Below are 23,206 nucleotides of genomic sequence, written 5' to 3'. Positions count from 1 at the left end.
GAAATACCTGTATATATGTAGATATTCAAGATACACAAAAATTTTATTTTATTCATTTCTGTGACTTCCCACTGGTACGTACATCGGTATACTGCAGTAGCTCATCTTGGAACTCATTAAAATATGAAACTTAATCGTGATTCAATGTTTATCAAAATCCAGTGGAACCAGATGTGAGTAAGATTATTAACCAATGAACAGGAAGTGGTACTCCACTCAATCTTCACCTAGTTAAATGGAGGCACTGAAGCTAATTGCAGTTCTTAGGTATTGCCTAGCTGAAATCATCCACTATCATGTCCAGCCTTCTACATACCAGCTTAAAAAGCTCTCCTGGATGCATTTTAATAATTCTGCTTCCTCTCAATCTTTCACACTGTGAGTACCCAGCTAATGTTTGGGAAGTTGAAATCCCTTACTATCAATATCCTCGTACTTTTACACTTGTCTGATATTTGCTTACATATTTACTTTTCTGTTTCTCTCAGACTATTGGGTGGCCTACAGTATACCCCCAGCAATGTGATTGCTCCCCTTTCGTTTTTGATTTCTACCCATATGGCTTTATTTGAGGCGCCTTCTGCTATAATTGTTTTCCTGATTAATATTGTGACACCCCTTCCTCTTTTATCTCCTTCCCTGTCTTGCCTGAAGACCCTGTATCCTGGAATATTAACTTGCCAATGCTGTCCCATTGTCAACCATGTCTCAGTGATAGCAATTGCATCATATCCCCATGTTTTAATTTGTGTCCTCAACTCATTTGCCTTATTCATCAGATTCCTTGCATTAAAATAAAAACCATCCAACCTTGCTAAATTCCTTTATACTTTAACTGGCCTACAATTTCTATGCCTCCTGACTCCCTGGCTGTCTCTAATTTTGACCATTCATCTCCCCTTGTTGAACTGTCTCTCAGGATTCCACCCACCATATAGATGTTAAACCCTTCCAAAAAAGCACTATAACCCTTCCTACAATGATGCTAATCCCATTTAGGTTCACAGCAACCAGGTCCCACCAGCCCCTAAAACAGTCCCAACATCCCAGAAATCTAAAGCCCTCCCTCCTGTACCATCCCTCCATGCATTCATAGAATCAAAGAATATCCACAGTGTGGAAGCCGGTTATTTGGCCCACAGGGTCCACACCAACCCTCAAAAAAGCATCCCATCCAGACCCACTCCATCACTGTAACACTGTATTTCCAATGTCTAATCCACCTAGTCAGCAGATCCCTGACATAACCAATGTACCTAACTTGCAGATCTTTGTACAGGCCATCTGCATCCTTCTCTTTCTCTCCTTTCTCGTCATTTTCTTTCTCTTCTTTTCATCATCATCTGACATCTGGGGAAGTTGAGGGTGCTTGGTGGGTCGTCAGCTGCAGCGGTGGCAGTGCCCAGAGCAAGGACTCCTGGCTGTGGGAGGGCCAGAGTGTGGACTTGGCGGGTTGTCAGCTGTGGCAGTAGCGGTACCTGGTGTGACGACACCTGGCTGCAGTAAGCCTGAAGCACAAGAATTCCTTGTGGCCTGGGTCACCTTGCAGAGACTTTGCTGGAGCTGTGTTTGAAGAGCCCTTGTACAGAAGAGGAACTCTGTTTATGTAATTTTTAAAATTCTTTTTGTATCTCAAAATGGCACCGGATTTTTTACTATACCTTTTTTAGATAAATTTGACAATAAATAAGTCCTAAGCCCTCATCATAATCATAATATATGCAACAATCTCTGTTTACATGCCCTCTCAGAATGCCATGCAGCCATTCAGTGATATCCCTGATCTTGGCACCAGGGAGGAAACATACCATTCTGGAGTCTCTTTTGCAGTCACAGAAACACTTATTTGTTCCCCTTACAATTGAACCCCTCTCGACTTCAGTCCTGCCATTATTCTTCCTCCCATTTTGGGCAGCAGATCCGCTAATGGTGTTGTGAAGTTGGCTGCCACCACTTTCCGCTGCACAGTCATCTTCCCCAATAGTATTCAAACAATATATCTGTTAGAAAGGAGGCTGGCCACAGGGAACTCTTGGACTACCTGGCTTCCTCTGCTCTGCCTGATGGTCACCCATGCCCATTTTTGCTGTTCGATCTTCGCTTGCAGTGTGACCACCTCACTGAACATGCTAGCCACAACATGCTCAGCATTGCTGATGCTCCACAATGATTTCACCCTGAGCGCCAGCTTTGAAATGCAGTTCATCAGTAGCTACAGCCTATCACACTTTCTGCACACATGTTCTCCAGGGGTGAGAAACCGTTCAAGTGTGGTATTCTATGTTTTGTATGTCTCAGGTTGCCATTTAACTACCTGGAGAATTCAGGTTACCATTCTTAAAAAAATAATCGATCAGTTTGTGGTTGTAAAGGTTTGGATCAATGTTGAATGGGTCGACAAGTTACAATGAACAGCAATTCTTATAAGGACACTTTAAAATATAGGCAATTCTAAAACTAATAAAATGTATGAAATTCTGAGTGTGTTTGATTTATGTCAATCTTTTCTGAATCACTATAAATGTCAAAACCATTAAGATGATAATCAAGTGATACTCTATTTTAAGATTACGTTGTAAATTTTTTTCAGGTCTCTCGTAAAATGTTGTATCGTCCGTTCCTAGTGTTTCGATTGACAAAGCTTCAGATATTAGATGGCGTACCAGTCACTATGGATGAGAAAGAAAAAGCTGAATTTCTATTGTGCGAGCATAATGTAAGACATTTGGTGGTTTAAATGGCTAGCAGATATCCTGTGACATTGTTAACAGTATAAGCTAAACAAATGATTGGATTGACAAAGGGATGGTTTGCTATGTGGTGTGTTACATCATGGTCTCTGATTTAGGATGAAATTCAAATCCTGATCAGGGATTCTTTACATATAAAGGAAAATCTGACCATCCATCCAATAGAACAATGCCCTACAACTTCAATTTTTTAAACATAAACAAACTTATTGTATACAAAGATTTTAGGGGAGGTGATGATATAGTGGCAATGTCACTGGAATAGTAATCCAGAGCCCCAAATTAATGCTCTGGGAACACTATCCGTTTGTGCGATGTGAGTAGTGGTAGCTAGGGCAGAATTTATTGCCCATCCCTTATCACCCCAGGTGATGGTGATCTGTCATTTTAAGCCACTGCAATCATTTGGGTATGTTCCTTGCCGTTAGGAGAGGAATTCCAGGATTTTGACCCAGCAGTAGTGAAGGAGCAGCAATATAGTTCAGTGTCAGGATGGTGTGTGATTTAGAGGGGCACTTGCAGATGATTGTGTTCCCTTGTGTCAACTGCCCTTGTCTTTCAAGGTTGTAGAGGCCACAAGTTTCAAAGTACTTTCATAGGAGCCTTGCTGAGTTGATGCAGTGCACCTTGTAAATGTTTCATACTGCTGCCACTGTGTCAGTGGGAAGGGAGTGAATGCCCAAAATGGTGAATGGGTACCATTCAAGCAGATTGCTCTGTCCTGGATGGCTTTTTGAGCGTTTAGATTAGATTAGATTAGATTAGATTACTTACAATGTGGAAACAGGCCCTTCGGCCCTACAAGTCCACACCGCCCCGCCGAAGCGTAACCCACCCATACCCCAAATCTACATCTACATCTACCCCTTACCTAACACTACAGGCAATTTAGCATGACCAATTCACCTGACCTGCGCATCTTTGGACTGTGGGAGGAAACCGGAGCACCCGGAGGAAACCCACGCAGACACGGGGAGAACGTGCAAACTCCACACAGTCATTCGGCTGAGGCGGAAATTGAACCCGGGTCTCTGGCGCTGTGAGGCAGCAGTGCTAACCACTGTGCCACCGTGCCGCCCACAGTGTTCTTGGACCTCCGCCCATTCAGTCAAATGGGGAGCTTTCCATCACTCAATTGACATGTGTTATTGATGTTGGACAGGTTTTGATGAGATAGGTGGTGAGTAACTCCTAGAATTTTTAACCACTGACTTGTTTTTGTAGCCACAGTATTTATATAGTTCAGTTTCTATACAATGCCAACCCATAGGATTTTGATCATGGGGTTTTCAGAGGTCTCAATGTCATTGAACGTTAAGTGGTAATGGTTAGATTTTGTTTTGTTGGAGATTATCATTGTCCAGAACTTGAGTGCCTGCTTGTCAGTCGAAGCCTGGATGTTTTCCAGATCTGGCTTCATATGGACGTGAACTGCTTGAGTATCTGAGGTGTCACAAATGGTGCCAAACATTGTGCAATTATTGTGAACGTCTCTACTCTGCCCTTATGATGGAGGGAATGTCATTGACAAAGCAGCTCAAGATGGATCAGCCTAGGACACTATCTGAGAATTCCACAAATGCCCTGGGGCTGAGGTGTTTGATCACCAACAACCAGAACCATCTTCTCTTCATGCTAAGTACGTCTCCAAATAATGTAAAGGATTTTCCCTAATTCTCAATGACCCTATTTTTGCTTGGGCTCCTTGTTGCCATTTCAGTGAAATGCTGACTTGGTGTCACTCTTACCTCACTGTTGGAGTTCACATGTTTTGTCCATCTTTGAATCAGGTTGTAATGAAGCCAGGAGCTGAGTAGCCATGACATACACAGCTAAGCATCTTGGTAACACTGTTGATGCCACTTTTATCACTTTACTGATGATCGAGACAAGACTGATTGGGCAGTAATTGTTGGGTTGGATTTGCCCAAATTTTTATGTATAAAACATAACTGGGCAATTTTTCACACTGTCTGCCAGATGCCAGTGTGCGGTTGCATGGAACAGCTTGGTTTGGGTATGGGGCTGATTCTGGAGTACAAATCCTCAATACTATTTCCAAAATATTATCAGAGCCCATAGCCTTTGCAGTGTCGAGTATCTTCAGCTGTTTCTTGATATCACATGTATTGAATCAAATTAGTTGAAGACTGATGCTGGGGACCTCAGGAGGAGAGTCATTCACTTAGCATTTCTGGCTGAAGATGAATGTAAATACTTCAGCCTTGTCTTTTGCGCTGATGTACTGGGCTTTTCCCCATCATCAAGGATGGGAATGTTTCTGGACCCTCCACATCCTTAGTTGTTTAGCTATGCACCACCATTCATGACTGGATATGGCAGAACTGCAGATCTTCGATCTGATCCATTGGTTATAAAATTGTTGAGTTTTGCATGCTGCTTCCACTGTTTTACAAGCAAGTAGTCATGTGTTGTATCTTCATCCAAGGAGCAGGAGAATCGACATTTCGGGCATAAGTCCTTCTTCAGGAGCCCTTTCCTGAGGGCTTATGCCCGAAACATCGATTCTCCTGCTCCTTGGATGCTGCCTGACCTGCTGCACTTTTCCAGCAACACATTTTTCAGCTCTGATCTCCATCTGCAGTCCTCACTTTCTCCCTGTGTTGTATCTTCACCAGGTTGACGCTTCATTTTTAGGTAGACATGGTGCTACTCCTGACATGCCCTCCTACATTCTTCATTGAACCAGGATTATTCTCTCAGTTTGTTGATGATGATAGTGTGGGAAATGCCGAGCCATGAAGTTACAGAATGTGTTGGAATATATTTCTGCTGTGCAACTTGTGGATGCCTAATTTTGAATTGCCAAATCTGTTTGAAGTCTTTCCCATTTAACACAGGGTAGTCCCACAAACCATGATAGAAGGCTTGGCATATCCCCCAAATGAAAATGCATAAATTATTTGTTTGCTAAAGAGGATCTTCATGTTTCAGTCCTGATAAGTGCTGACAAAATGCTTTAACTTTGTGCCTCTTTTTAGCAGTGTGTACATTCTGTACTATCAAGCAATTAAAAGATTTGGACATTAAAAAAACAACTTAGGATTATTAATGAACAATATTGTTCATGACTATATCGTTATGTATTCAGTTGCATTTATTATGTATTCAGTTGCATTCAGTTGCATTTATTATCCTCGTTCCACTCCCCAAAGAGTTCTCTTATACTTTAAGATATCTTAAGAGTTATTTACTTGTATCAGAACAATATAATTAGGAAAGGTTTAGAAGAATCTGGGTCAAATGCTGGCAAATGGGACTAGATTAGTTTAGGATATCTGGTTGGCACGGACGAATTGGACCGAAGGGCCTGTTTCTGTGCTGTACATCTCTATGACTCTAAGTATGTTACTGTTCTCTGGAATTTAATTCTCCTCAGTTCTGGCTATTCTCCAAGACAAGATCCTTTGGCCCAGACCTCCTGATAGGAAGATAGTTGTGGCAGAAGTGAAGACTGGAATTGCTTATTGGGACCACATGGATATCCCAAGGCAGACGTCCGCAGGAATTGCCTTGGAAGTTGAAACTTCTATGGGCAATTATCCCAGCATCCACAATCTTCCAAAAATGGCCCCAACTTTAAAGCCAAGGTTAGAGACTTTGAAGGGTTTTTGATTTACTTAGTGAGTGTCTTCTAAACTGTTTAAATTGCCACAAGTTGGGATTGGGACTGATCGTAATATTCCGGACTTGACTGTGGTTAAATGAGTTATTTTTATCATATTCGTTCAGCATGGAAACAGACTCTTCGGTCCAACTAGTCTGATTATTTTCTGAATACTTCAAAGCCAATTAGCTGGTTCTTCATTTAAACCATATAGATATTTTTCACCAACTGGGGACATCCTGCAGTTTCTGTTCCCTAATGAAATCCATTTGATGAGCTGAATGATGAAGTTAGCATTTTCCTTCTTAAACTGTAGGTCTAATGATCATTTACTTTGTTTATATTCTCCCAGTAATCTGGACCACATAAAATCAAGTCTCTCATCAAACACACACAAGTTGAAATCACTGTATCCCTCATTTAAAATTCCTTTTTGAGCTAAAAGAACAAATTGATTTGATAAATATTCAGAATCCTTTTAAACTAATTTAACTCTAACTCCCAACACAAAAACATCCTCCTAGACCGCTTTTATTGACAGGTCTGTAGGTGCACGTCTCCATCAAAAGGCATAGATTGTTCACCCATTATTTGAATATCTTTCCTGCCTGAGATCTTCTAATTGGCCTATTCAGAGATAGTATTACATACATCTGAAGCAGGTGAGATTTGAACCCAGGCCTCCTGGCTCCGAGGCAAGGACAGTAGTACTGCAACACAAAAGCCCTCTGCTGATAGACAATTCTAAAACAGAACATTATGTACACTCACCAACTATCTTATACAGGCAGGTTTTCTGCACATGAGCCAGGCTGTAGTTGAGGGGGCTAAACCATCTTTCACATCCATTCAGAAACATTTGATGTCATTGCTATTCGTTTTATTTTCAGTTCCTTTGTAGCACTGCAACTACAGATTTCAATATTTAACCAATATTGATTTTTTTGACCAATAGACAATGCCTTCAAGTTCAATGGAAACAGGGCTAGCTGCAATAATGCCATTACTAACAAGGCCCAATACATTGAGGACAACCAATAGTCTTCCTAAAGGGTTGCAGCCTTTTTCAGGACCAGACTTCAATCTCCCACATGGCTTTGGGGACTCAGTACCACAGGAGCCAGTCAGAAGTAAGAAATTGTAATGTGTGTTTTTCTTGTTTTGTCTTTGCCAACAACCTGCATATATTATGTTCTGTATAGCTTCCAATAAATTCACTTATTTACTTGTTCTGTCCTATCACACCAAAATGACCAATATTGATACGGAATTAACAGGGTTATTTTGTTTTATCACTGTTAATTGGACAGTATTTAAGAATCATTAATTATTCAATGGAAAAAAACATTTAAGATCTCTAATTCTTCTCCTCCATTAAATGCCTCCTTTGGAAAAAAAAAGCTCAATTCTAACCAAATTTTAATCACCCTTCCTAATATTACCTTTGTTTCATTCAGTGCCTATTCAGTTTTGACTTAAATTCTGTTAAGAAATATGTGGGTTTTTTCGATGTTTAGTATATATGGAAGTTCATATTGAAACATTGGTTCTTTGTTAGCCTCCTGAAATAATAGCTTTTAGAACAATAAGGAAGCAATTGGCTATGCACAAACTTTTGATTTGCTACTGCACTCAACCTCATGGCTGAACTAAGTTCATAAAGCTGACTAAACATGGAACTGGCCTGTACAGGCTGTTAGTCTCGTGAACAAACAGCAGTCAAACAGGCAGCAAGTCAGTGTCTTCCACTATAAGTTTAGTCACCATGCCCAGGACAGTGTAACTATGTTTTTGTTCTACAGCCTAGCCATACCCAGTTGGAAACAGCTTCTTATAAATAATTTTCAACCTGTTTGAACATATTATGACCTACCTGCATGCAAGTTGGACTTGAACTCAGTGTTTTAGTACAGAAGTTGTGACATTACCACTGTACCACAAGACCCCTATTGCTCCTTATATACATGCCTAATCTTTTCCCAATTAATACAATATGGTCTTAATCACAACTAGAGATGAAACATTTACGAATCCAACTGATACAGCATTTGAAAATTACCACAGATAAGATGAAAATAATGATACCCTGTGCTTCAGGAGGTGCTGTTCATCTTGCTGGCATGGGTATCCCAGTCTCTAGGGATGATGACTAAACACACAGCTTTAAGTGGATCTCAACACTATAGGCTACAAGTTGTTGCAAATCAATTCAACTCTGTCTTCCATGTTACCTATAGAACCGGTAGTATGGGGAGACCTTGGATTGTGGAGTTAACTGTATGTGATTCGATTAGTTGTGTATAGAGCTTAGAAACTACTGAGGATTTTGAATGCAGATAACCACTCAGAGACAATATATATATATTAACTTGAACCTAACAGATGGACAATTGTTTTAGTTCCAAACTATCTAACCTCAATTTCAGGTGATGAAATATTCTGGATTTGCTATTAGGTCAGGAGTTGCCTCTGTCAGAACTCTACAAAGTTATCATATACAGCAATTCATCAGCCAACCAACTTCCATATTTACTGAAAACTGTCCAGTCCAGAACACACAAAACACGTGAAGTTTGAGTTTCTGCTTCAACTGCATTCGACTTTTCCAACACCCATTATGCATGAAATTTCCCTCATTTTTATTTCTCTCAAGGTTCCAATTGACTTGATTGAATTTGGCAGGGCAAGTTGAGAAACTGGTTGAGAAAACTAATTTGGCTTCACTTGCAATGTTGTGCCCAATTCTGGCTACTACACTTGAAGAAGAGGATATTTCAGTGCACAGGAAATGTTATAAAAATGGCTATGGCGATGAGAGACTTTAGTTATGTATGAAGATTAAGGAAGCTGGGATCATTCTCTTTAGGCAAGGTTGAGAAGAGATTTTGAAAAACCTACAAGGTTTGGACAAAATAGATAAGCAAAATGCTCCTACTGATGGAAAGGTCTAGAATCCATGTAGATGACAAAAAAAAACAATACGAGACAAGGAGAAACATTTTTATGCAGTGAATGGCTAGGAACTGGAATGCATTGCCTGAGAGTGTGGTGGAGGAAGGTTCAGTTGTTGCTTTCATAAGGGAATTAGATAATTACCCGAAAAGAAAAGTAAGGTATTGGAGGACTCTGTGCAAAAATTAGGGGAGTGTGGTGAGCTGAATAGCTGTTACGGAAAATCCATATAAACAATATTCTGAATGTTTTATTTTATGCTGCAACCATTAAATGATTTTATGGTTCCATGATAGCACAGAATACACAAATACAAGGAAAGGATAAAATGAAGAGTATCCCTCATCCACACCATTCTGTTCTGTGTTTCTATGTTTCAAGTTGTCTTATCTCTCCCCTATGTTTGTTGCTTTTTAACATTCTACACAATAGCTCTGTCACTTTCTCTTGGGTAGGGTGAATGGTGGAATTTGACGTTATTTGATAAGAATAGATTTTCATAGCTTGAATGAATGAACCAGATCAATGAGTAGGAAATGAGAAGGATGCTCAAAACATCATGGCTACATTGGATGCAAATAGACTGAACTCAATCAACTAATTTTAATTTGCTGGGGTTTCAGGTAGTTCGTGATCTGATTGATATTTCATTGGAAGAAAGGAAGTTGAGAATGAATTAATTTGGGGTTGAATGACTTTATACATATCTAGCATCCTTGGACAGCATGTAAAGTCACTATGTTGAGCAGCACATTAGAGGTTGGCAGACAGGGCACATGAGTCTTTGACTTTGCTGTGCATGCTCAAAGTGTATCAACTTATATTGTGCCTAGAAATGTTGACGTAGCAGGAAATCGGGCTGTTCTTTTATCTGTGCATTCACTCAATGTTTCTGAGGGCTTAAACCAAACATCTCCAATTGGTCAACATCAAGGCTTGCAATGCTGGAGGAGGATGAAGTGTTCCATCAGTTGGTTCATGACCGGAGACAGAGATGAAGCAACTGTTGTCCCCAACAGTCTCAAGTACTATGTTAGTAGCAGTTCATAGTCAAACAGGACACCAAAAAAGATGACTGCCTTAATCAGGGAATAATGTTACTGGCCAAGGATGGTTGCTGATATTGATGATTGCTGTCGCAGTTGTGAGAGACATACTTTGACCAAAGCAGGGAAGTGACCTTACCCCAGCATGGGTTTCTGGTCGCCAAGAGTCCTCCAGAGGTACTTGTAATAGATTTTGTGGTGCTGGGCCCCAGTATTAATAGTTCTTGTACTCATGGCTATCTTCATCAATTTACACAGTCCATTCCCACCAGTAATCAAAAGGCATGGACTGTAGCCAGAAAGTTAGTATGTGACTGATTTGTTGGTTCTGTATTCCATGTGAGGTAAGATGCTGCATGCAATAGTGGGAGTGGTAGACAATATGCCTTGGTGGCAGTTGTGTACAGCTGTAGAGTTATGCATTAGTGAATGTGAGATAGCAGAGAAAACATGGTGGTACTTACCTTTGCGGAATGCAGACGTCATTAATCTTCTTGTGTTGCTGGGCTCATCTGCACATGGACACTACACTGATTTGAGTGGCTACCTCAAACAAGCATGACAGTGCTTGGTGCCATGGTAGCCTCTGCTGGTCCTGCAGAAAAAGGACAGCCCTGCTGCCCATGACCCCATTCACCAGGGCCTGAAGTCCCTGCCAACAAACCAGGGTGCCAATTTTCCTCTGTTGGCTATCATCTTACCTTACTCACTGTCACCCATAGAGTCATAGAGCCATAGAGATGTACAGCATGGAAACAGACCCTTTTGGTCCGGCCCATATCCCTTCAAACCCTTCCTATTCATATACCCATCCAAATGCCTCTTAAATGTTGCAATTGTACCAGGCTCTACCACTTCCTCTGGCAGCTCATTCCATACACGTACCGCCCGCTGTGTGAAGAAGTTGCCCCGTAGGTCTCCTTTATATCTTTGCCCTCTCACCCTAAACCCATACCCTCTAGTTCTGGACTCCTCAACCCCAGGGAAAATACTTTGTCTATTTATCCTATCCATGCCTCTCATGATTTTGTAAACCTCTAAATGGTCACCCCTCAAACTCTGATGCTCCAGGGAAACAGCCCCAGCCTGTTGAGTCTCTCCCTATAGCTCAAATCCTCCAACCGTGGCAACATCCTTGTAAATCTTTTCTGAACCTTTTCAAGTTTCACAACATCTTTCCGATAGGAAGGAGACCAGAATTGCACATAATATTCCAACAGTGGCCTAACCAATGTCCGGTACAGCCGCAACATGATATTGCAATTCCTGTACTCAATACTCTGACCAATAAAAGAAACCATACCAAACACCTTCACTATCCTATCTACCTGTGACTCCACTTTCAAGGAGCTATGAACTGCACTCCAAGGTCTCTTCGTTTAGCAACACTCCCTAGGATCTTACCATTAAGTGTGTAAGTCCTGCTAAGATTTGCTTTCCCAAAATGCAGCACCTCGCATTTATCTGAATTAACCTCCGTCTGCCACTCCTTGGCCCATTCACCCATCTGATCAAGATTCCATTGTAATCTGAGGTAACCTTCTTTGCTGTCCATGACCTCTCCAATTTTGGTGTCATCTGCAAACTTACTAACTACACCTCTTATGCTCGCATCCAAATTATTTATATAAATGACAAAAAGTGGAGGACCCAGCACTGATCCTTGTGGCACTCCACTGGTCACAGGCCTCCAGTCTGAAAAACAACCCTTTGTCTTCTACCTTTGAGCCAGTTCTGTATCCAAATGGCTAATTCTCCCTGTATACCATGAGATCTAACCTTGCTAACCAGCCTCCCATGGGGAACCTTGTCGAATGCCTTAATGAAGTCCATATAAATCACTTCTACCACTCTGCCCTCATCAATCCTCTTTGTTACTTCCTCAAAAAACTCAATCAAGTTCGTGAGACATGATTTTCCATGCACAAAGCCATGTTGACTATCCGTAATCAGTCACCCCAAAGCCACAGATTACAAACTGAGCATGCCCCTACACCACCTACTCAGTCACTCAGGATATCTCACTACCTTACTTCCATCTGATGCACCACTAACAGCTGTGCCAGCCACATTCATATTACTGAATCCCTTCTTGCAATCTAGGAAAAATTGGCCAACAGTAGGGCAAAGAAGGTGGTGGTGCAATGTGCAAAAATGCAAGGCAGAGATGCAGAGGGCATTCAAGTAAGCACAAATTGAGTGAACACTAAGAAAATAACCCAAGAGGCATCCTGTTCCAATGTATTAGATTGGTGCCTGTACCTGGGAGGACTGTAATGTATGTTGTCAGTATGATCCAATGTGCAATATTGAGGTGGTAAGCTATTACATACAAGTCTGAGATGTTTAGTGGTGACGCAAGGCTAGTGCTTTTCCAATGTCAACCTCTGTAAATGGAGGTGCTGCTAGTCACTGCCCATACAGCATGCCTTAGAGTTAGGGAATGCTGGAGAAGACACTGGTGAGCTATTATGTAACTAAAACGACTTTCATGTTGGGAATGGACGCCATCTCATTCTCTGCTTGAGAAAATTGCAAGTTGCATATTAATTAGGTCAGATTAAGTAATAATAAATATTAATACATGGAAATAGGCCCTCCCCCATTCACTGGCGAGTTTCTCCTTTGGCTATTACGACCTTAAGCCAAAAATCAGATTTCTTTCTCTTGTTTTATATTTTCTAAATTCATCGTATTTTCCTAACTGTCTTGACATTGTTCAAGTCATACAGGGCTGGGAAAAGTTGTCTACTGATTTCTGCCAACAACTTCATATTCTGCATTCTTCTATTAATTTAACCCAAGTGCATTATATGCTTAAATGGGCAAATACATACAGTGTCTTCAATATAGTAAGGCATCCCTAAGCAACAGGGCCCATTTATTTATATCCTAAATTTCAATCTACATATGTAAATGTAAAGTGCCTAGGACATGGCAGACAAATTGATCTTATTTGGGAAATGTGGGAACTTGATGTTGAGATAGAAAACTGGAAAATTTCCAATCACATTTGCTGGACAAGAAAGATGTTTTACTCAATTTTTCAGTAACAAACTGCAGAAAATAGCATTCAATTTGCTTTGCTTTGATTTGATTTATTATTGTCACGTATACAGGGATACAGTGAAAGGTATTGTTTTGCATGCTATCCAGACAAATCATACCTTATAGAAATATATTAGGATAATAGAACAGAATGCAGAATGTAGTATCACAGCTGCAGAGAAGGGGTAGAGAAAAATCAACTCTAATATATGAGAGGTCCATTCACAAGTCTAGTAACAGCAGAGAAGAAGCTGTTCTTAAATCTTTTCATATGTGTTTTTAACTTTTGTGTCTTCTGCCCAATGGAAAAGAGTATGACCGGAGTAGGAGGGTCATTGATTATGTTGGTTGCATTCCCAAGGCAGCAGAAACTATAGACAGAGTCAATGAAAGGAATGCTCTTTTTTGTGATGGACTGGGTTGCATTCACAACTCTCATTTCTTGCGGTCTTGGGCAGAGCAGTTGCCATACCAAGTCGTGATGCATCCAGATAGGATGCTTTTCACAGTGCATCTATAAAAATTGGGAAGAGTCATTGTGGACATGCCAAATTTCCTTAGCCTTCTGAGGAAGTAGAGGCATTGGTGTGTTTTCTTGACTGTAGTGTTGATGTGCTGGACCAGGAGAGATCATTGGTGAGATTTACACCTTGGAACTCTGAATCTCTGGATCTCTGAAACTGTACACTGTGGAATCATTGACAAAGAAAATGGCAATAACTATCAGAATGGCAACTGTAATGGTACAAATGTAGATCAAGACTCTATGACTATAAAATATTGGAACAGACAACTATTACTGCAAACTTTAGATAACTGACTGGAAGTAATTCACATTAAAACAGATGTCAACTTTTTTACAAATATGTAAACAATGTTGCAGATAAGAGGCCCAAGCATTTGGGAACAAACCTGCCGAATACTCGTACCTTCCAATCAGACATTATTTGTCGGCAGATAAGAAGTGGTGCAACCTATCAACCTGCCTATATGCAGCAGCAGAGGGACAGTTCACGTAACATGCGAACTTTAATGCAAATCCAAGATCAAGATAGCAGGTATGTGGTTAATTTTTATTTGAATTTTATATTTGAATTACTTCATAATTATACACTTTGCAGGATATAACTTAATTTTTCCAGTGTCCAATTTCTATTCTGTGAATGGACATTGGCCAGTCCATCTCAGCAGTTTTAACCGGCTGAAGGTTTGTTCTGTCAAACCATAATTAGATATCTATTGAAAAGTATGCATTCGAAATGTAAATTTATTCCCATGCATTGTGTCTTAGAAAAATATTTACAAAAGACAACAACAAATATCTAAGAAGCAATTAATTCTTAATTGGCAAGAAATGTTGAACATTTTTATTTGAATAATGTTTCCTTCAAATATAAGAAGTATGCTTTATTTTCAAAGTTAGTAGCTCCATTATGGAAGGATACAGAAACTCATACTCCAAATCCAAAAGCCTTTTTTTTTTACTGCTCTGAGTATAACATCCAGTAAAAATTATTTGTCAGTATTTTTAAAAGTAAAATGGTTTCTCTTGGAGCTTGCATTCAAGCCTTTTGCTTTAAGTATGCCATTTGAGGAATGTAGAAAAATATACTTAGAAGTTTTTTTAGAGTTATACAGCACAGAAACAGACTCTCTGATCCAACTTGTCCATGCCAACCAAGTATCCTAAGCTAGTATCCTATCCTAGTCCGATTTGCCTGAATTTGACCCATATCATTCCAAACTTCTTCTATTCATGTACCTATCCAAAGTTCTTTTAAATGTTTTAACTGTACCTGCATCTACCACTTCCTCTAGTAGTTCATTCCACATATGAACCACCCTCTGTGTGAAAATGTTGCCCTCAGGTCCCTTTTAAATCTTTCTCCTCACACCTTAAAATTATTCTCTCCAGTTTTGAACTCCCCAACCCTAAGGAAAAGACCTATGCTATTCACCTTACCTATACCCCTCATGATTTGATCAACCTCCATAAAGTCATTCCTTAATGTCCTATGCTCCAATTAAAGGGTTTCAGCTTATCCAACCTCTCCTTGTATCTCAAGACCTGCAGTCCCAGTAACATCCTTGTAAATCTTTTCTGCACCTCTCTGATTTAATAATATCCTTCCTATAACAGGGCAACTAAAACTATACACAGTACACCAAAAATGGCCTCGCCAACATCCCAACTCCTAAACTCTAAGCAATGAAGGCAAGCATGCCAACTGCCTTCTTTACCACTCTGAATACCTGTGACGCAACTTTCAAAGAATTATGTACCTTGAACCTCTAGGTCTCTCTCTTCTACAACGCTTACACAACTGTGTAAACCCTGTCCCAAATTCAACATTAAATAATAATTTAAATAGAATAATACACATAATTGGAAGTCATTTTTGCAATATTATTTGCCTCAATAGTGACTTTCAGCCAGTTAACAATAATAGAATTAATAAGAAACATACTAGGCAAAGCACAATACATGTATCATTGTACAACATATTGTCTCCACAGATAGGTAAACATGAACTCTGATTTATTTTGGCTTTTCTGTCGGAATTAGTACACTTTGATGATTTAATTTGCATGGTCAGCACATTTAGTTTTAGCATAATGAATTTAATTTTAATGCAGTACATACTAAAAGAAAAATTCTCAGACTTGATCAAAAAGAAAATGTGCAAATCTTTGTCAAAGTTTGTTTGCAATGTTTGCTTTTTCTGTAATCAATTGTCACATTTATTGGATATTTAACATGATGCAATTGAAATAAAGCAGGCTTTTTTTATTTAATCTTATTTACTAAACGTTTTAGTATAAAGAGGACAATAATACCGATTGTTGCAAAATTAGTTCAAATATTTGTTAAAATGAATTTGCATAATCAAAATATAAGCATGAATATTCAGAATGTCTGTTCTGCATTTTTTTTATTTATGAAAATTAATTAGTTGAACATTTTAATTCATAAAAAGTAAAATTCATTGCTGATGGAAAGGTTTCTTCTAGGGTGCACAACAGTAGTGCTTCAAAGCCATCTCAAATGTGACAACAGGACGGAAAACAATACGGATGTCTGGATATTCCTTTCTGAAGAGCAAGACAAACAACTTTGCAGACACCAAATGTCCCTAACTTAATGCATTGTTCATGAAATATTGATTCAGGCATTTTCTTTCAAAAATGTTTTACATTTCTAAGGATGAGTTCTTTTTCTTTCAAAGTAACATTGTACTATTTTGTAAACAGTCACTAAGCCTATTTAAAATACAGCAGTGGATTTATTTATTTTTGCATCGCTTGTCAGTTTCTTCTCAAGGTTCAGGTATGCTGAATTTAACATTTTGTATGAGTTAACTATTATGTAAATTGTCTACATTTAAAGATTTACATTGAAACTAAGTTGGTACATAGAAAACCCTCTCAGATGTAAAAGGCATATGAAATAAATGTATTTATCATCCATAGGAATGCTCCAAAAAATGTCATCTGTTGTGTCCATCACTACATTACTTAACAAGACTTTGCTGTAACCTTTTTTCCTTGAGAATTTAATTGACATAATTTACATTCATCAAAGAACGTTTGTTTGCACTTCATTGACTTTTATAATTCAGTATGGAAATAACTGCAGTCAGGTTTACATGAACAATGATAACTTAATGCTGAGCTAATATCATAGAATATTGTGTAAAATACTCAGTTGAAACTATTTTAGTTGACTGTTAAAAATTCTTAAATCATGCAAAAGTGGAAGCAATTACAACATTGATTACTTTTGTTAGTTACTATGTAAAGATAAGGTTTGTATTTGCTAACATTTAAGAATCATTAAGCAATAACTGATATTGCTCAGTAGTCTACTCCATTAATTAGTTATTTACTTGCAATCTCAAATACTGTATATTACTTAAAATGCCCCATAAATATAATCCTATTTTGTTAAAGGTGTACAAACATGGATTTAGAACTGCTTATTAAAATGACAATTTACTGATTACAATTAATGTTGTTAAATATGTCTTGATGACATTGAAACATTGTTCCATATTTCTCAAAAGTATTGCAAAAACATTTGTAAATACTATATTTTTGTATAACAAATTTGTATTTCTATTGCAAGTTGTTCCACAATAAGAGTAAATGTTATTGAACATCAGTACAAAATTGAAATTGTTTAATGTCTTATTGCACTTTTTTGAACTTACACATTTTGAAAACTGTTACTTCACAAGAAGTCCTCATAGTCTAGTCAAATGTGTCGCATGATTTTACGAAATCATATTTTCACAGTATTATCTACACCTAGTTGCATTTCTTACCTTCATTCTGTAATTAATTTTTTTCTTCAGTTTCATTTTGAAGTGAAAACAGTACAGATGCCTAATAATCTATTTATACCCAAACATGGTAGACTTTGCTATTTTTATTTATTTTAAAAGTTATTATGCAACATCTAATGTGTAGTTTCAAAATCAATTAAAAATTTAGCACTATCAGGATAATTTAATCTCAAAATATATTTGGATTAAGTGCATTTGCAATCAATAAAATGTTTCAGTTACATTCCACTAGACTATTGCATCATACACTAAATTAGCAAAAATCTTCCAAGATCTTGTTAGTGACGCATTTTTCTCCCCAACATTTGATGTGAAATATTCAATGAATTTCTAAACTTCATGCATTGAACTGTGAATTAAAGCACTCAGACCCTTATTCATTTTTGAGCATGTGAACCTGTCTCCTATGTTATGTAAAATTACAGTTATTTCAGCTCTAAGGAAGAATTGCATTTTTTAAAAAATTGTTATAAAGAAGGTCCAAGCTATTAAATATTGCAAACAAATATTTGTACCAGCTTCACTTCAGGTGAGTAAACGTTAAAACTGTCATCCTTTTATCTTTTCTCTTTTCACATGTAGCTCTGGACTGTATTTTGTATTAGTTTCCAGTTGCATTTGCAGATTTTCCCGCTCACCCTAGTAGTTAATGTGCATTTATTTATTAGGACATTATTCAATATTAAACTCTGACAGATTTTGAATGTGGGGTTCTTTCGGTTGTTTTATACTGCCACAATGAACCAGGCTTTGTGATTAGCTAACACTAGTTACTTTTTCCTCATCTGTAAAATGTAAGATCTTTATTTTAAAATGATCATGACTGTATCCTTAAATATTTTATAATAAATGGTGTTTCTCTATTTTGAGAATTCTTTCTAGCTAGTAGTAATCGTGTGATTTTTAAGTGCTGTTACATTTTACAATTTTATTAACTACTCGTGATCTTGCGATCCTGCAAACATTATCACGTTCTGGAAATCTTACGGCAAGCAGTTAACTTATCAACTGTTTTGAGCAGTGTCACTGCGAGGTGAGTTGAAAATAATTTTTTAAGTTCTTGGGGATTTACGTGGTGAGTGAGTCACATGCAGAAAGGGCAGGAAATACCAGCTAATCATAATGACTGCTCAGTCTTGAGTGGAGCCACTCCCATTATTAAACACCATTCTCCCACAGCTATTCATTCTCTTGGGAGAATGAGAAAAAGTACTTCACCTCTGGGACTGGGATACGAGAATGAAAGTCTTTAGCAAGTGTCTGTAAGGATCCTACATGAAATGGGTTTGTATTTAATCCTGCATTAACAAATTATCTTAAGAATATTGCACTCTTAAATTATTATGCCTGAAGATGGGATGACTGCATAACCCACCATGAATATCATGTTTGTGAAGGTTTGTCCTTGAGGAGCCCAAAAAAATTATTTTTAGATTTCAAAAATTGATAAGTGAAACCACAGTGAATATTTGGTGTTTTGTCATTAGTATAATCTGATCCTTTTTCATTTAATAGTGCAGATGATTTTCATTAACCTTCAGTAAATAAAGACGGCTATGACTGCTAATTTTGCACAATGGCATTGATTAAAATTAGTAATAGAAGTGGTGCTAATAAAAGTAAAGATTCAGAAATATCAAACAAAAATGTGTCTACGTTTTGAAAGAAACAATTTGGCACTTTTCATTTGGTTGAGATTTTGGATTCTGCATTTCTAATTAATTTTGGCATTTATATTCCAGAGTAATTCATGGTCAAAGATCTTTATTTAAATTTCACCAATTATTTGAAAAGAAATGAATATTATTTCTATTTACATCTCACCTAATAAGCATCAGTGTTGGTAAAATTTCTATTTGCATAAAAGTAATAAAATATTAATAGTGCTGTTTTGATAATTGCGCCAATGTAAAAAGCTTTTTTGAGATTCCCAGTGTGTTCGACAGAATTGTTTAAATCTGTTATGCAATGAAATAGAAAGCAACAGGCAGTACCACTTTTTCTACAATATAGATCTCTTAATTTCAATTACCTTTTTAATCTGGTGGTTGTTTTAAGAAAACACTTCCTTCCTTGTATTCTTAATTTTGGGTACAATTTTCTATTTGTAAGAGATATCTTTCAAAGATTATGCAAGTTTTGGATATAGGTTTGCTCGCTGAGCTAGAAGGTTCATTTTCAGACGTTTCATCACCATACTAGGTAATATCTTCAGTGAGTCTCCGAATGAAGCACTGATGGTGTAGCCCACTTCCTATTTATATGTTTGAGTATCCTAGGGTTGGCAATGTCATTTCATGTGGTGACATCATTTCCTATAGTGATGTTATTTCCTGTTCTTTTTCTCAGGAGGTGGTAAATGGGATCCAAGTCAATGTGTTTGTTAATAGAGTTCTGGTTGGAATGCTTCTAGGAATTCTCGTGCATGTCTCTGTTTAGCTTGTCCTAGGATGGATGAGTTGTCCCAGGTGAAGTGGTGTCTTTCCTCATCTGTATGTAAGGATAATGGTGAGAGCAAACCTACACCCAGAACCTTAACCTGACCTACAAATTTTCTCAAAACCCACTAACACCAATGGGCGCAATAAGCTAAAAATGACCTGAAAATGGGAAACCAATGCCATCCAACAGAGCGCCACCCACGAACGGCTATATGTCCGGCACGAGTGCCTAAGGAAACAGGTACTACCTAAATGTCTTAAATACAAACCTCCCCTTAACACCCCACTAGCCAAAAGAATAGCAGAGCAAAACGGCTGTGGAATCATAGAGAAATGATTAATGATGCCCACAACAGGCTCCATAAATATAACCAGGAAAGTTTGTGCCAAAAATCTTTACTCACTAATGCAACAGACCATGAATGGACAGACACAGTACAACAAGCCATAGATATTAGACAGCAACAAACATAGAAAATTAACAAACTAAACCTGCAGAAAAAAAAATAGACAAACTTACACAAAAGCATGGATAAAATATTTATCTGACCGACCCTTAACAGACACTGAGATAGCTGTTTTAAGTAAGAGCATTAAATTGCAACTTTCAGGATACGGATACAGACAAGATTTCTTAGCAGCATTAAAAACAACCCTGAAAGACAACCAACCCACAGAAGAAACCCAGCAAACCATCAGACAGACGGTTGCATCAACATTAAGCAGGAAAAGGGAAGGAAACACACTCAATACACAACAAAGGAAAGCACTAAAAAAGACTTTAAAAAATTAAAACATAATTTAGGTTAGATTACTTAGTGTGGAAACAGGCCCTTTGGCCCAACAAGTCCACACTGACCCGCCGAAGCGCAACCCACCCATTCCTCTACATTTACCCCTTTACCTAATACTACGGGCAATTTAGCATGGCCAATTCACCTGATCTGCACATCTTTGGACTGTGGGAGGAAACCGGAGCACCCGAAGGAAACCCATGCAGAACACGGGGAGAACGTGCAAACTCCACGTAGTCAGTCGCCTGAGTCGGGCATTGAACCCAGGTCCCTGGCGCTGTGAGGCAGCAGTGCTAACCACTGTGCCACCGTGCCGCCCTCACTAATTATCCTACCTGCAGATAAAGGACGCTTGACAGTCATCTTAAATCATTGAGAAAGCAAACGCACCACTTGCAGATACCAACACTTACTAACATGTGGCATTAGACTGACCCCACAACTAGAGAACCGAATCACAGTCCTTCTCAAAAAAACTCAGAAATCTGGAGTAATAAATAAGACCAACTTCCAAAAAATGAAACCAGACGGAACCAACACACCACACTTCTTCAGATTACCCAAAATTCACAAACCAGGAGCCCCCCCCTCAGACCCATAGTCTCGCTACCCAAAACATCAACTTACAGATTGGCCAAGGAGCTGTGCCAGAGACTGAAATACTCAATAGAAGACTCACATCACTCCATCCACTCCACCCAAGAATTCCTAAAGACCATCGAAGACACCCAGATAGGAGTTCAAGAACTCCCCATCTACATTCGGGACACCACCCATGCCCTCCACCTCCTCCATGATTTCGCCTCCCCGGCCCCCAACACCTTATCTTCACGATGGACATCCAGTCCCTATACACTTCCATCTGCCATCACGAAGGCCTCCAAACCCTCCGCTTCTTCCTCTCCCGCCGACCCAACCAGTACTCTTCTACTGACACCCCCCTTTGACTGACTGAACTGGTCCTCACTCTTAACTTCTCCTTCCAATCCTCCCACTTCCTCCAAACCAAAGGAGTAACCATGGGCACTCGCATGGGCCCCAGCTATGCCTGCCTCTTTGTCGGATATGTGGAACAGTCCATCTACTGCAGCTATACTGGCACCACACCCCACCTTTTCCTCCACTACATCGATGATTGTATTGGCGCTACCTCGTGCTCCCACGAGGAGGTTGAACAGTTCATCCACTTTACTAACACCTTCCACCCTGACCTCAAATTTAGCTGGACTGTCTCAGACTCCTCCCTCCCCTTCCTAGACCTCTCCATTTCTCTCTCGGGCGACCGACTCAACACAGACATTTAATACAAACCAACCGACTCCCACAGCTACCTAGATTACACCTCCTCCCATCCTGCCCCCTGTAAAAACGCCATCCCATATTCCCAATTCCTTCGCCTCTGCTGCATCTGCTCCCAGGAGGACCAATTCCACTACCAAACAGCCCAAATGGCCTCCTTCTCCAAAGACCACAATTTCCCCTCTGACGTGGTCGACGATGCTCTCCATAGCATCTCCTCCACTTCCTGAACCTCCGCCCTTGAACCCCGCCCCTCTAATCGCCACCAGATCAGAACCCCACTGGTCCTCACCTTCCACCCCACCAACCTCTGGATACATCGTATCATCCTCCGTCATTTCTGCCACCTCCAAACAGACCCCACCACCAGGGATATATTTCCCTCCCCACCCCTATCAGCGTTCCGGAGAGACCACTGCCTCCGCGACTCCCCCGTCAGGTCCATACCCCCACCAACCCAACCTCCACTCCTAGCACCTTCCCCTGCAACCACAAGAAGTGCAAAACTTAGGCCCACACCTCCCCCCTCACCTCCCTCCAAGGCCCCAACGGATCCTTCCATATCCGTTGCAAATTCACCTGCACCTCCACACCCATCATTCACTATCCGCTGCACTCGATGTGGTCTCCTCTACATTGGGGAGACAGGCCGCCTAATTGCGGAACATTTCAGGGAACACCTCTGGGACACCCGCACCAACCAACCCAACCGCCCCGTGGTTGAACACTTTAACTCCCCCTCCCACTCCGCCAAGGACATGCAGATCCTTGCCCTCCTCCATTGCCAGACCCTGGCAACACAACGCCTGGAGGAAGAGCGCATCATCTTCTGCCTAGGAACCCTCCAACCATATGGGATTAATGTAGATTTCTCCAGCTTCCTCATTTCCCCTCCCCCCACC

At 39.6% G+C, this 23,206-nt stretch overlaps 1 protein-coding gene across 1 annotated transcript in view; it reads left to right on the top strand.

Moving 5' to 3' along the window:
- lrrc9 (leucine rich repeat containing 9) overlaps positions 1-18,588 on the top strand; it is a 242,353-nt gene extending 223,765 nt beyond the window's left edge. The window contains exons 32-35 of the mRNA XM_072568390.1: positions 2,591-2,716; positions 7,334-7,508; positions 14,308-14,482; positions 16,437-18,588. Of these exons, the coding sequence (XP_072424491.1) occupies positions 2,591-2,716; positions 7,334-7,508; positions 14,308-14,482; positions 16,437-16,476 (516 nt within the window). The 3' untranslated portion in view covers positions 16,477-18,588. The remainder of the gene's footprint in view (positions 1-2,590; positions 2,717-7,333; positions 7,509-14,307; positions 14,483-16,436) is intronic.
- The last annotated feature ends 4,618 nt before the right edge of the window (positions 18,589-23,206 follow it).

The sequence above is a fragment of the Chiloscyllium punctatum genome, chromosome 4 (genome assembly GCF_047496795.1).
Source record: "Chiloscyllium punctatum isolate Juve2018m chromosome 4, sChiPun1.3, whole genome shotgun sequence".
NCBI classification, from domain to species: domain Eukaryota; kingdom Metazoa; phylum Chordata; class Chondrichthyes; order Orectolobiformes; family Hemiscylliidae; genus Chiloscyllium; species Chiloscyllium punctatum.
Note: the sequence above shows the minus strand (reverse complement) of the source record. Positions and strands in the feature narration are given on the sequence as shown.